Source organism: Bombina bombina, chromosome 8 (assembly GCF_027579735.1).
Source record: "Bombina bombina isolate aBomBom1 chromosome 8, aBomBom1.pri, whole genome shotgun sequence".
NCBI lineage: Eukaryota > Metazoa > Chordata > Amphibia > Anura > Bombinatoridae > Bombina > Bombina bombina.
Genome location: NC_069506.1, coordinates 270978851 through 270994369, shown reverse-complemented (window position 1 = coordinate 270994369; position 15519 = coordinate 270978851). Strand labels below are relative to the sequence as shown.

The following is a 15519-nucleotide window of genomic DNA, read 5'->3' as shown; positions in this document are numbered from 1 at the left end:
TAAATGTTTAAACACAAATATTTAGAACTTTATATAAAAGCGCCCAACCATAGGTTAGAGTGTCACAAAAATAAGACTTACTTACCCCAGGACACTCATCTACATGTAGTAAAAAGCCAAACCAGTACTGAAACGAGAATCAGTAGAGGTAATGGTATATAAGAGTATATCGTCGATCTGAAAAGGGAGGTAAGAGATGAATCTCTACGACCGATAACAGAGAACCTATGAAATAGACCCCGTAGAAGGAGATCATTGAATTCAAATAGGCAATACTCTCTTCACATCCCTCTGACATTCACTGCACGCTGAGAGGAAAACCGGGCTCCAACCTGCTGCGGAGCGCATATCAACATAGAATCTAGCACAAACTTACTTCACCACCTCCACGGGAGGCAAAGTTTGTAAAACTGATTTGTGGGTGTGGTGAGGGGTGTATTTATAGGCATTTTGAGGTTTGGGAAACTTTGCCCCTCCTGGTAGTAATGTATATCCCATACGTCACTAGCTCATGGACTCTTGCTAATTACATGAAAGAAAGTACATATTTCAATTAGCAAATAAAGTTAAAGTAGCTGTTAGCAAACAATTAAAGGGATACTGAATGATTCGGATAGAGCATGCAATTTTAGGCAAATTTCTAATTTACTCCTATTTTCAAATGTTCTAAATTCTCTTGGTATCTTTATTTGAAAAAGCAGGAGAATGTAAGCTTACAAGCCGGCCCATCTTTGCTTCAGCACCTGGGTAGTGCTTTCTGATTGGTGGCTAATTGTAGATACCAAGAGAACAAAGAAAAAAAATATACTAGGAGTAAATTAGAAAGTTGCTTAAAATTGCCTGCTCTATCTAAATTACGAAAGAAAAAATTTGGGTTCAGTATCGTTGATTGTCAGTCAGGTAGAATTTTATTCACATATATTGATTGTATAGCTACACAAGAGAATTGTATAAATAACCTGTAGTTAGGGTGACCATAAAGGTGCTAGGACATCTCTGTCCCTCTACTAACCTGATGAGTTTCGGAGATCCATGTCGACAAAGTGTTTGTCATCATTAAAAAGCTTTGCGAGCTGAACTTGATGGAGCAGGTCACCCTTACAATAAATGTCACTGTAGAGGGAGATAGATTAATGGGTAAAATTAAGACATCTGGTGTAAAATAAATGTCTTTAAATTACTAACACAGATAGACTCCAGAATAAGTGGCCATGAAGTTAAAATGCTCAGTTGAATCATGACTTATGTGTGTACCCAAATTCAGAAAACATATGAAAATTCAGTGCTTAAAGGGACACTAAAGTCAAAATGTAACTTCCATTATAAATGTAGCCACCAATCAGCAAGTGCTATCCAGGGTTCTGAACAAAAAATGGTCCGAATCCTAAGCTTTCTTTCCTGATTCTTCACATAAAGATACCAAGAGAATGAAGAGAAATTGATAATAGGAGTACATTAGACAGTTGCTTAAAACTGCATGCTCTATCTGAATCATAAACGAAAAAAAACCATAATTTATGTAAGAACTTACCTGATAAATTAATTTCTTTCATATTGGCAAGAGTCCATGAGCTAGTGACATATGGGATATACAATCCTACAAGGAGGGGCAAAGTTTCCAAAACCTCAAAATGCCTATAAATACACCCCTCACCACACCCACAATTCAGTTTAACGAATAGCCAAGCAGTGGGGTGATAAAGAAAGAAGTAGAAAGCATCAAAGGAAATTTGGAAATAATTGTGCTTTATATAAAAAATCATAACCACCATAAAAAGGGTGGGCCTCATGGACTCTTGCCAATATGAAAGAAATTAATTTATCAGGTAAGTTCTTACATAAATTATGTTTTCTTTCATGTAATTGGCAAGAGTCCATGAGCTAGTGACATATGGGATATCAATACCCAAGATGTGGATCTCCACTCAAGAGTCACTAGAGAGGGAGGGAATAAAATAAAAACAGCCATAATCTGCTGAAAAAAATTAATCCACAACCCAAAAATATAAGTTTATTTCATGGAAAGAAAAAAACTTAAATCAAAAGCAGAAGAATCAAACTGAAACAGCTGCCTGAAGAACTTTTCTACCAAAAACTGCTTCCGAAGAAGCAAATAAATCAAAACGGTAGAATTTAGTAATGTATGCAAAGAGGACCAAGTTGCCGCTTTGCAAATCTGATCAACTGAAGCTTCATTCTTAAAGGCTCACGTAGTGGAGACTGATCTAGTAGAATGAGCTGTAATTCTCTGAGGCGGGGCCTGACCCGACTCCAAATAAGCTTGATGAATCAAAAGTTTCAACCAAGAAGCCAAGGAAATAACAGAAGCCTTCTGACCTTTCCTAGGACCAGAAAATAAAACAAATAGACTGGAAGTCTTCCTGAAATCTTTAGTAGTTTCCACATAATATTTCAAAGCTCTTACCACATCCAAAGAATGTAAGGAACTTTCCAAAGAATTCTTAGGATTAGGACACAAGAAAGGGACAACAATTTCTCTACTAATGTTGTTAGAATTCACAACCTTAGGTAAAAATTAAAAAGAAGTCCGCAAAACTGCCTTATCCTGATGAAAAAATCAGAAAAGGAGACTCACAAGAAAGAGCAAACAACTCAGAAACTCTTCTTAGCAGAAGAGATGGCCAAAAGGAACAACACTTTCCAAGAAAGCAGTTTAATGTCCAAAAAAATGCATAGATTCAAATGAAAGAACCTGTAAAGCCATCAGAACCAAATTAAGACTCCAAGAAGGAGAAATTGATTAAATAACAGGCTGAATAAGAACTAAAGCCTGTACAAAACAGTGTATATCAGGAAGTATAGCAATCTTTCTGTGAAATAAAACAGAAAGAGCGGAGATTTGTCCTGTAAGGAACTTGCAGACAAACCCTTATCCAAACCGTCCTGAAAAAACTGTAAAATTCTAGGAATTCTAAAAGAATGCCAGGAGAATTTATGAGAAGAACACCATGAAATGTAAGTCTTCCAAACTCTATAATAAATCTTTCTAGAAACAGATTTACAAGCTTGTAACATAGTATTAATCACTGAATCAGAAAAACCTCTATGACTTAGTACTAAGCGTTCAATTTCCATACCTTCAAATTTAATGATTTGAGATCCTGATGGAAAAACAGACCTTGAGATAGTAGGTCTGGCCGAACGGAAGTGGCCAAGGCAGGCAACTGGACATCCGAACCAGATCCGCATACCAAAACCTGTGTGGCCATGCTGGAGCCACCAGCAACACAAATGATTGTTCCATGATGATTTTGAAGATCACTCTTGGAAGGAGAACTAGAGGCGAGAAATGTAAGCAGGATAACACCAAGGAAATGTCAGCGCATCCACTGCTTCCGCCTGAACATCCCTGAACCTGGACAGGTATCTGGGAAGTTTCTTGTTTAGATGAGAGGCCATGAGATCTCTCCCTGGAAAACCCCACAAAGGAACAATCTGAGAAAACACATCTGGATGGAGAGACCACTCCCCTGGATGTAAAGTCTGGTGGCTGAGATAATCCGCCTCCCAATTGTCTACGCCTGGGATATGCACCGCAGAGATTAGACAAGAGCTGGATTCCGCCCAAACAAGTATCCAAGATACTTCTTTCATAGCTTGGGGACTGTGAGTCCCACCCTGATGATTGACATATGCCACTGTTGTGATATTGTCTGAAAATAAAATGAACGGTTCTCTCTTAGCAGAGGCCAAAACTGAAGAGCTCTGAGAATTGCACGGAGTTCTAAAATATTTATTGGTAATCTCGCCTCTTGAGATTTCCAAACCCCTTGTGCTGTCAGAGATCCCCAAACAGCTCCCCAACCTGAAAGACTTGCATCTGATGTGATCACAGTCCAGGTTGGCCGAACAAAAGAAGCCCCTTGAACTAAACAATGGTGATCTATCCACCATGTCAGAGAGTGTCGAACATTGATTCAGCATACAAAGCTGTAGAGGTCTCATGTGAAAATGAGCAAAGGGGATCGCGTCCGATGCTGCAGCCATGAGACCTAAAACTTCCATGCACATAGCCACTGAAGGGAATGACTGAGACTCAAGGTGCCGGCATGCTGCAACCAATTTAAAACGTCTCTTGTCTGTTAGAGACAGAGTCATGGACACTGAATCTATCTGGAAGCCTAAAAAGGTGACCCTTGTCTGAGGAATCAAGAAACTTTTGGTAGATTGATCCTCCAACCATGTTTCCAAAGAAACACCACTAGTTGATTTGTGTGAGATTCTGCAGTACGCAAAGACTGAGCTAGTACCAAGATATCGTCCAAATAAGGAAACACCGCAATACCCTGTTCTCTGATTACAAAGAGTAGGGCACCCAGAACCTTTGAAAAAGATTCTTGGAGCTGTTGCTAGGCCAAATGGAAGAGCAACAAATTGGTAATGCTTGTTTAGAAAAGAGAATCTCAGAAACTGATAATGTTCTGGATGAATCTGAATATGAAGGTATGCATCCTGCAAGTCTATTGTGGACATATAATGTCCTTGCTGAACAAAAGGCAGAATAGCCCTTATAGTCACCATCTTGAAAGTTGGTACTCTTACATAACAATTCAAAATTTTCAGATCCAGAACTGGTTTGAATAAATTTTCCTTCTTTGATATAATGAATAGATTTGAATAAAACCCCAAACCTTGTTCCTGAGGAGGAACTGGCATGATTACCCCTGAAGACTCCAGGTCTGAAACACACTTCAGGAAAGCCTGAGCTTTTACTGGATTTACTGGGATACGTGAGAGAAAAAATCTTCTCACAGGAGGTCTTACTCTGAATCCTATTCTATACCCTTGAGAGACAAAGCTCTGAATCCATTGATTTTGGACAGATTTTATCCAAATATCCTTAAAAAAAACCTTAATCTGCCCCCTACCAGCTGAGCTGGAATGAGGACCGCATCTTCATGCGGACTTAGGGGCCGACTTTGGTTTCCTAAATGGCTTGGATTTATTCCAATTTGAGGAAGGCTTCCAATTGGAAGCAGACTCCTTGGGGGGAAGATTGAGTTTTTGTTCCTTATTCTGACGAAAGGAACGAAAAGGTTAGAAGCCTTAGATTTACCCTTAGGTTTTTAATCCTGAGGCAGAAAAGCTCCCTTCCCCAGTGACAGTTGAAATAATAGAATCCGACTGAGAATCAAATAAATTATTACCTTGGAAAGAAAGAGATAGTAATCTAGATTTAGATGTCATATCAGCATTCCAAGATTTAAGCCACAAAGCTCTTCTAGCTAAAATAGCTAAAGACATGGATCTAACATCAATTTTGATAATATCAAAAATTGCATCATAAATAAAATGATTAGCATATTGCAATAGGCGAATAATGCTAGATAAGTCAGAATCCAATTCCTGTTGCGCTAAATTCTCCAACCAGAAGGTTGATGCAGCCGCAACATCAGCCAAAGAAATTGCAGGTCTGAGAAGATGACCTGAATATAAATAGGCCTTCCTTAGATAAGATTCAAGCTTCCTATCTAAAGGATCCTTAAAGGAAGTACTACAGTAATAGTGGTACGTTTAGCAAGAGTAGAAATAGCCCCATCAACTTTGGGGATTTTTTCCCAAAACTCTATAGATTTTGCTGGTAAAGGATACAATTTTTTTAACCTTGAAGAAGGAATAAAAGATGTACCTGGCTAATTCCATTCCCTAGAAATCATATCAGAATCAGGAATAGGAAAAACCCCTGGAGAAACCACAGGAGGTTTAAAAACAGCATTTAAACGTTTATTAGACTGAACGTCAATAGGACTGGTTACCTCAATATCCAAAATAATTAACACTTCTTTTAATAAAGAACGCATATACTCTATTTTAAATAAATAAGTAGATTTGTCAGTGTCAATATCTGAGGAAGGATCTTCTGTATCAGATAGATCCTCATCAGAAGAGGATAAATTATGTGGTTGGTCATTTGAAATTTCATCAACTAAATGAAAAGTTTTAAAAGACCTTTTACGTTTATTAGAAAGTGGAAATGTAGACAAAGCCTTCAGAATAGAATCAGAAACAAATTCTTTAAAATTACAGGTATATCATGCACATTAGAAGTTGAAGGAACTACAACTGGCAATGTGCTATTACTAACAGATACACTAACTGCATGTAAAAGTTTATCATGACAACTATTACAAATGACATTCGGCGAAATAATTTCAACAATTTTACAACAAATGGACTTAGCTTTGGTAGGACCGATGTCAGGCAGCAATGTTCCAGCAGAAACTTCTGAGGCAGGATCAGATAGACACATCTTGCAAAATGTAAGAGAAAAAACAACATAAAAAGCAAAATTATCTATTTCCTTATATGACAGTTTCAGGAATGGGAAAAAAAGCAAATAGCATAGGCCTCTGATAGAGAAAAAATCAAGAGGCAAACATCAATGGGGTATTGAAATAATGAAAAAGTTTGGCGCCAAGAATGACGCACAACGTAACGTAAACTTTTTGGCGCCAAAAAATAACTGGAAATAACACACTCGCGTCACTAATGACGCAACCGTGTGAAAAGTATGACGCCAGAAATGACGAAGTTGCGTCATAGATGTATTTTTCCACGCCAAAAATATTTTCGCCAAAAATATTTTCGTGCCAAGAATGACGCAATACAGTTTAGCATTTGACGCACCCGCGGGCCTAATGCCGCCCGCAATTTGCAAAAAGTAGTCAATTGAAAAAAGACTAAACCCCAGGTAAGAAAAAAATTTCTTTAAAAGATGTTTATATTACCCAAATATGAAACTGACAGTCTGCAGAAGGAAATACATGAACCTGACTCATGGCAAATATAAGTACAATACATATATTTAGAACTTTATATAAATGCATAAAGTGCCAAACCATAGCTGAGGTGTCTTAAGTAATAAAAAACACACTTACCAAAAGACACCCATGCACATATAGCAGATATCCAAACCAGTACTAAAACAGTTATCAGTAGAGGTAATGGTAAATTGAGAGTATATCGTCGATCTGAAAAGGGAGGTAGGAGATAAATCTCTATGACCGATAGAGAACCCATGAAATAGACCCCCGTTAGGGAAATCATCGTATTCAAAAAGTGATACTCCCTTCACGTCCCTCTGACATTCGCTGTACTCTGAGAGGAATCGGGCTTCCGACAACCCAAAGTATTGATCTAGGCCCATTTTGGTATATTTCATGCCACCATTTCACCACCAAATGCGATCAAACAAAAAAAATTGTTTACTTTTAAGTTTCTCACTGAAATGATTTACAAACAGCTTGTGCAATCATAGCAGAAATTGTTGTAAATGCTTCTCCGGGATCCCCTTTGTTCAGATATAGCAGACATACAGTATATGGCTTTGCCATTGCTTTTAGGTAATTAGAAGGCCGCTAATTGCCGCTGCGCACCACACTTGTATTATGCCCAGCAGTGAAGGGGTTAATTAGGAAACTTGTAGGGTGTTTATTTTAGCTTTAGTGTAGAGATCAGTCTCCCACCTGACACATCCCACCCCCTGACCCCTCTCAAACAGCTCTCTTCCCTCCCCACCCCCCAAAGGTCACCCCCATCTTAAGTAAAAATAATATATATATATATATATATATATATATATATATATAATACCCATTTTTCTGTAGTTTAGCTGCCCCCCCATTACCCAAACCCCCCTCCCAATCCCAGATCCTTTTTCCTTAAATTATCCGAAATATTATCCCCCTTCATTGCCCCACCTCCCTCCTTCCCCCTCAATCACGCAGCTTTAAGTTTTTTTTTGTTTCCCCTGTAGCGTGGTGTAGCGGTCCCGCCCACCCGCCTCCCTCCTTACACTTCCACCCACCAACGATCGGTCCCACCGCTGTCTGATGCAGAGGGGGCCAAAGAGTGGCCCTCTCTGCATCGGTAACTCTGCAACTCTATTTCTGCAGTGCCCCACAATTTTGAGCAAGATCTCGGCGTTGTACAGGGTATGGTGCTGGTCGTTAAGGGGTTAAAGGGACAGTGTACACCAGAATTTTTATTGTTTAAATTTTTTTTTAGATATTCCCTTTATTACCCCTTCCCCAGTTTTGCATAACCAACACAGTTATATTAATATATGTTATACCTTTGTGATTACCTTGTATCTAAGTCTCTGCAGACTGCCCCCTTATCTCACTGCTTTTGACAGACATGCAGTTTAGCCAATCAGTGCAGACTCCTAAATAACTCCATGGGAGTGAGCACACTTATCTATATGATACACAAAAGCTAGTACTGTCTAACTGTGAAAAAAGGAAATTTATGCTTACCTGATAAATTGATTTCTTCTATGATACGACGAGTCCACGGATTTCATCCTTACTTGTGGGATATTAACCTCCTGCTAACAGGAAGTGGCAAAGAGCACCACAGCAGAGCTGTATATATAGCTCCTCCCTCCTCTCCACCCCCAGTCATTTGACCGAAGTTAGGAAGAGAAAGGAAAAGATAAAGGTGCAAAAATAAAAATAACCCAAATCTGTCTTAAAATAACAGGGTGGGCCGTGGACTTGTCATATTGTAGAAGAAATTAATTTATCAGGTAAGCATAAATTTACTTTTCTTCTACAAGATATAACGAGTCCACGGATTTCATCCTTACTTGTGGGATACAATACCAAAGCTACAGGACACAGATGAAAGGGAGGGAACAAGACAGGAACCTAAACGGAAGGCACCACTGCTTGAAGAACCTTTCTCCCAAAACCAGCCTCAGAAGAAGCAAAAGTATCAAATTTGGAAAATTTGGAAAAAGTGTGAAGAGACGACCAAGTGGCAGAAGCATCATTTTTAAATGCCCATGAGGAAGCCACAGCCCTAGTAGAATGAGCCGTAATTCTTTCAGGAGGCTGCTGTCTAGCAGTCTCATACGCCAGATGGATGATACTCTTCAGCCAAAAACAAAGAGAGATAGCTGTAGCTTTCTGACCCCTACGCTTTCCAGAATAAACAATGAATAATGAAGATGATTGACGGAAATCCTTAGTTGCCTGCAAGTAAAACTTCAGGGCACGGACCATGTCTAAGTTATACAACAGACACTCCTTCTTAGAAGAAGGATTAGGACATAAAGAAGGAACAACAATTTCCTGATTTATATTTTTATTTGAAACAACCTTAGGGAGGAACCCAGGTTTGGTACGTAAAAACCACCTTATCAGAATGGAAGATAAGATAAGGCGAGTCACATTGTAACGCTGAAAGCTCTGAAACTCTTCGAGCAGAAGAAATAGCAACCAAAAATAAAACTTTCCAAGATAACAACTTAATATCTATGGAATGCATGGGTTCAAACGGAACCCCTTGAAGAACACTAAGAACTAAATTCAAACTCCAAGTTGAGCAATTGGTCTAAATACAGGCTAAATTCTGGTTAGAGCCTGAAAAAAAGACTGAACTTCTGGAGCATCAGCCAAACGTTTGTGAAGCAAAATTGACAAGGCAGAAATCTGTCTCTTTAAGGAACTTGCTGATAACCCTTTCTCCAATCCTTCTTGGAGAAAAGACAGAATCCTAGGAATCCTAACTTTACTCCATGAGTAACCTTTGGATTCACACCAAAAAAGATATTTACGCCATATCTTATGATAAATCTTTCTAGTGACAGGCTTACGTGCCTGAATCAACGTATCAATGACCGCATCAGAGAAACCCCGCTTAGATAAAATCAAGCGTTCAATCTCCAAGTAGTCAGCTGCAGAGAAATTAGATTTGGATGATGGAAAGGACCTTGAATGAGAAGGTCCTGTCTCACTGGAAGTTTCCACGGAGGCAGAGAGGACATGTCCACTAGATCTGCATACCAAGTCCTGCGTGGCCATGCAGGCGCGATTAGAATTACTGAAGCTCTCTCCTGTTTGATCCGAGCAATCACCCAGGGCAGAAGAGGAAACGGTGGAAACACATAAGCCAGGTTGAACATCCAAGGCATTGCCAAGGCATCTATTAGTTCGGCGTGAGGATCTCTCGACCTGGAGCTGTATCTTGGGAGCTTGGCATTCTGTTGAGACGCCATCAGATCCAACTCCAGTTTGCCCCATCAAAGAATCAGAGAGGCAAATGCATCCGAATGGAGTTCCCACTCCCCCGGATGAAAAGCCTGACGGCTTAAATAATCCGCTTCCCAGTTGTCCACTCCTGAGATGTAAATTACTGACAGATAACAAGAGTGGGTCTCTGCCCACCGAATTATCTTGGATATTTCTATCATCGCTAAGGAACTCCTTGTTCCCCCCTGATGATTGATGTAAGCCACAGTCGTGATGTTGTCCGACTGGAATCTGATGAATTTGGCTGAAGTCAACTGAGGCCACGCCTGAAGCGCATTGAATATTGCTCTCAATTCCAGAATATTGATTGGGAGCAGAGACTCTAGCTGAGTCCATACACCCTGAGCCTTCAGGGAATTCCAGACTGCACCCCAGCCCAGTAGACTGGCATCCGTTGTCACAATCACCCACGAGGGTCTGCGGAAACACGTCCCCTGGGACAAATGATCCAGCGACAACCACAAAAGAAGAGAGTTTCTGGTCTCTTGGTCCAGATTTATCAGAGGAGATAAATTTATATAGTCCCCATTCCACTGTTCGAGCATGCACAGTTGCAGTGGTCTGAAATGAAACTGAGCAAATGGAATGATGTCCATTGCCGCCACCATCAATCCAATTACCTCCATACACTGAGCCACTGATGGCCGAGGATTGGACTGAAGGGCTCGACAAGTATTTAGAATTTTTTACTTTCTGACCTCCGTCAGAAAAATCTTCATTGCTACAGAATCTATCAGGGTTCCTTTGTCTGTGGAATTAGTGAACTCTTTTCTAGATTCACCTTCCAACCGTGAGTTCTCAGAAAGGACAACACTGTGTCTGTGTGAGACTTTGTTAGATGATAAGTCGACGCCTGAATCAAGATATCGTGCAGATAAGGCACCACTGCGAGAACCGCCAGAAGGGACCCTAGAACCCTTTGTGAAGATTCTGGGTGCAGTGGCCAACCTGAAGGGAAGAGCCACGAACTGAAAATGTTTGTCCAGGATCCTTGTGAATAGGAATATGAAGGTATGCATCCTTCAAGTCCACGGTAGTCATATATTGACCCTCCTGGATCATTGGTAAGATTGTTCGAATAGTCTCCATCTTGAACGACGGGACTCTGAGAAACTTGTTTAGACTCTTGAGATCTAAAATGGGTCTGAAAGTTCCCTCTTTTTTGGGAACCACAAAAAGATTTGAGTTAAACCCCTGCCCCTGTTCCAGTCTTGGAACGGGATGAATTACCCCCATTGTAGAGAGGTCTTTTACACAACGTAAGAACGCCTCTCTTTTTATCTGGTCTACAGACAATCGTGAAAGAAGAAATCTCCCTCTTGGGAGAAAACTTTTGAATTCCAGTTGATACCCGTGGGTCACAATCTCCAGTGCCCAGGGGTCCTGAACATCTCTTGCCCAAGCCTGGGCAAAGAGAGAAAATCTGCCCCCTACTAGATCCGGTCCCGGATCGGAGGCCGCCCCTTCATGCTGTCTTGGTAGTAGCAGCGGGCTTCTTGGGTTGCTTACCCTTGTTCCAAGCCTGGTTGGGTCTCCAGACGGACTTGGCCTGAGCAAAATTCCCTTCCTGCTTTGTGGAGGAAGAGGAAAAAGAGAGTTTGAAGCACTTGCGAAAGTTGTGTCTGGTTAGGGTGTGCAGCTTGAGCATGTGAGGGTAGTGGATGGTGCAGACTTGCTGTATATTCCTCATTCTAGGATAGACCAGGAGTCACGGGGCAGCCGATTGACTTTGCAAGCTGAGAAAGATAGCGCTATTTGCCCGGTAGTGGTTTTGTCTGATTATCTCAGGATGCATGAGAGCACTCCGGATCAGTTTTTGATACACCAAGACACTACTGCTTTATCTAGGTATCAGTTTTGCAGGGTTCTTAGCTGGGCAGCAAAGAAGAATGGCGTAGATCCAACTACAATTGCCCCTCACTTGTTTTGTATGGGCGCAGCTACAACTGTGGCTGAATTGGGGTGGTTTGCTGAACAAGTTAAAGCCTTGGGGCATTGTATGTGCATACTTTAGCATCTGAGTGAGTTGTGTGTAAGGCAGTCCAGTCACTTGTGGTTTCTTGGTTGACCCTTTGAAGGGCTTTAGTTGATGTTGTTCTAGTTCTAACAGTTTTGTAGACTCCAGCCATAGTCCTACCAGGATCTGAATGGTGGCTCATTCATTCATTTAATGGGCATTGACAATCCCTTTCAGAGCTTATGTGCACTGGTTAGGCTGCAGGGGTCTTTGCTGAGCCAATCTCCTCTTGTTGCTTCAAGAAATCTATAGACGGTGAGGCAAGCCAAATTTGATTGTTCTTCATTTGGGGGGCAATGATTTGGGTTTCGGTCCCAGCCTTGGACTTAATTCAGATCATAATAGCTGACCTTAAGTGGGTGTGTGCGTGGTTGCCTGGTATAGTGATTGGATGGCCCAACATTGTTCCAAGGTTATAGTGGAGACACAGTGTGCCATAAATCTGCGTTTGGTGTGCACAATTTTTTTTTTAAAGAGAGCTAAGTTAGGCTGTCAGGGCTGTTTCAGGGTTTGTCATTCAACACAGCAACATAATTGGTGGGAACAAGAGTTTTTATCGCCCTGATGGTGTTCATTTGTTTTTGAATAATATTAAAAGGGCATTATTACTAGTTGTTTGAGTTCCCTATGGGTCTCTTGTGGTGGGCAGTCTGGGCTCAGGCTATTAACAGAATATGTGAGTGATGACCATTGACGAGGGAGTGACGTCCCCAGCTCTGAGCCTGGGGGTGCTCCTCCAGGAAAGCAGTGGGCCGAAGAGCTCAATTGAATATCTTTGTTCCATTTCAGTCATGGTAGCTAGGCTGCACCATGTGAATTAGCCTAGGTCCAGACCAGCTTTGCAGGGATTTTTAGTACTAGGGCCCACTTGCCGCCAGGTTGGTTACTTTAAGGTTTAAGAGTTATATGATGTTTGCCATTTTATAATAAAAGTGACCTTGCAGACTTAACCCAACTTTCTGCGTCGTGTGTTTTGCTGCAAGTTATTAATTCAGTTAATTGTTCAGCCACAAAAGCAATAGAGCCTTTAATCCCTTATGTGTACTGCGTATAATGAAAAGATTTGTGTCGATAAATCCCTTTTAAGCTAATGTTATATATAACATCGTCTATCAAATGTAATAGAAAACTATAACAGGTCCTTGCCTTTAAATCTGGATTCTATGTCGCAAAAATGTTGCAAATTGCTAAATAGCTGCTATAATATTGGATATAAGGGCTGAAAATATAGACACTACTCCAAAACACAGATAAACATGTATTTAATATATTGAAGATCTAAAAAGCTAACGTGCAAATGAGGTTACAGATTAAAACATATATAAATTTATACGATCCTAAAAAACAGTGTCCAAGATTGTAACACAGAGACGTCAGCAAATGACCAATCGAAAAGTCACGTGATATACACGGAAGTTGACTGCTATACGCACATGCCGAGGAACAGTACACAGAAGATTTGGGAGGTGATACTCGCCGTGGTAAACAGTAAGAGCCTTCATTGTATCAGGTGATACTCCCGGTGGTGAGTCAATTTAACGAACAACCCGAAGGTATTGTGTTATTGACAGCTCTGTTGATTCTCCCAAGTATAACATTTTATAATATAACATTCCCCAACATTCTGGACAATAAGATCTTCTAAAAGAATGTTTTCTAAGGAACTTTTATTCATTATCAAGTATAAGGTGGTATTTCAAAAGACTAATACCTAAACCAGATAAGAATTGCATGCAAATATATTTTGAAGGGAGACGTCCCTGAAGTTTTATGCTCTGTTTTTTTAGGATCGTATATATTTATATATGTTTTAATCTGTGACATCATTTGCACATTAGCTTTTTAAATTTTCGATATAATAAATATATGTTTATCTGTGTTTTAGAGTAGTTTTTATATTTTCAGTCCTTATATCCGACATTATAGCAGCTATTTAGCAATTTGCAACATTTTTGCGACATAGAATCCAGATTTAAAGGCACAGACCTGTTATAGTTTTCTATTACATTTGATAGACAATGTTATATATAACATTATCTTAAAAGGGATTTATCGACACAAGTCCAATTATTTGGTGTTTAAACTTATTAGCGTCCTCTCACACACATCTTTTTAATAATCTATCTTTGGCGACTCAGGAGGAGGTTTCCAAGAAAGAGGCCTACACCCCCCTAGCGCATCCACTTCTAACCTGAAATACTGCGTATTATGCACACACTTTTTAGCAAATACCATGGGCTACTTAATCTAATAGGAAAACTGGAAGGTGTTAAGATTATACCTAGAAGCTCATAAGAAACAAGAAACCCAGAGAAAACAGAGAAAATGTGGGAGTGCAGGAAGGAGAAGTGGCATCATCATTCATCATACAAACCTAAGCTGATCATACAAAATGTCAGATTTGTATTACAAAGATCAGTGCATGCTGGAGCAAAATAAAAGCTGATATAAACATATTTACTTGCACAATCTAAGCATATACAGGTCAGCAAATAAGGCACTTCAAACAGTAGCATTTGTTTACTAAGGTGAGCACAACTCCTAAAAGCTGGAGGCAGCACCAAAGAGTAACAAACAATAATAAGATCAGGGAGGACCTGAGGCAGCTGAACCGTAGAGCGTTGCTACCTACAGTGTCAAGGCATCTTTTAGGGTGTTGGTATCTCTTGGGAAGACTCATTTACTAGATAGGGAGCTCCTTACTGCCTGTGAGATTTATCTGCAGATAGTAATTACAAGACTGAAGTAAAACTTTACTTTGACCTACAGAAGTAATCGAGAGAAGATGATTGTCCTTGGTGACAAACAGTTTTACAAGGTAATCTCATCTCTCATGAATTCTGCGTATGCAAATCACTTGCGCAATCTAATGATAAGATTTACAAAGAACGATGATGTGTGTACAGAGGACGTAAAGGGGCTACATAAGCTTTTCTTTAATGTTGACGTAATGTAGCTGATGAGCATAAGTCTCAAAACCATGCCTAATGGACATGAACCTGAATCTCCCGGCTCACAGCACAGTATCTTCAGCATGAGTCCTTATATGTCTGGAAACTGCCTTTTGTTATCTACGTCTCTTCCTACACAACTATTTATTTAGGCATAATGCAGTTCCTCCAAGTGATTACTATTGTTTAGTGTGCTACAATTGTGAGTACCTCTCCTTTGTATGTGGAATGTTGGTCTGAACATCACTGGTTATCAGAGATATTGTGCCATTGGAGCACCTTCTTTTGTTTTGTATTACATTAGTTTGATGAAGGAACTTAAAGTGAAAGTAAAACTTATCATTTTACAAACACTAGGATTGACTATTGAAACAAATAAAGGGGACTTTCATTCATGAAGTATAAGACACTTCATGTAGAAAGCTCCTTTATTTGTTTCAATCGATCACCGTTCTTAGCTGCTACAGCAGCCCACAGCTAAAACATTTTTTTT

The 15519-nt window shown here is 40.0% G+C and overlaps 1 protein-coding gene across 1 annotated transcript in view; it reads right to left on the bottom strand.

Annotated features, from left to right (window-relative positions):
* The window catches only part of TREH (trehalase), a 92186-nt gene that overhangs the window by 63658 nt on the left and 13009 nt on the right, over positions 1-15519 (bottom strand). Inside the window, exon 2 of the mRNA XM_053690054.1 lies at positions 1013-1113. Coding sequence (XP_053546029.1) covers positions 1013-1113 — 101 coding nt within the window. The remainder of the gene's footprint in view (positions 1-1012; positions 1114-15519) is intronic.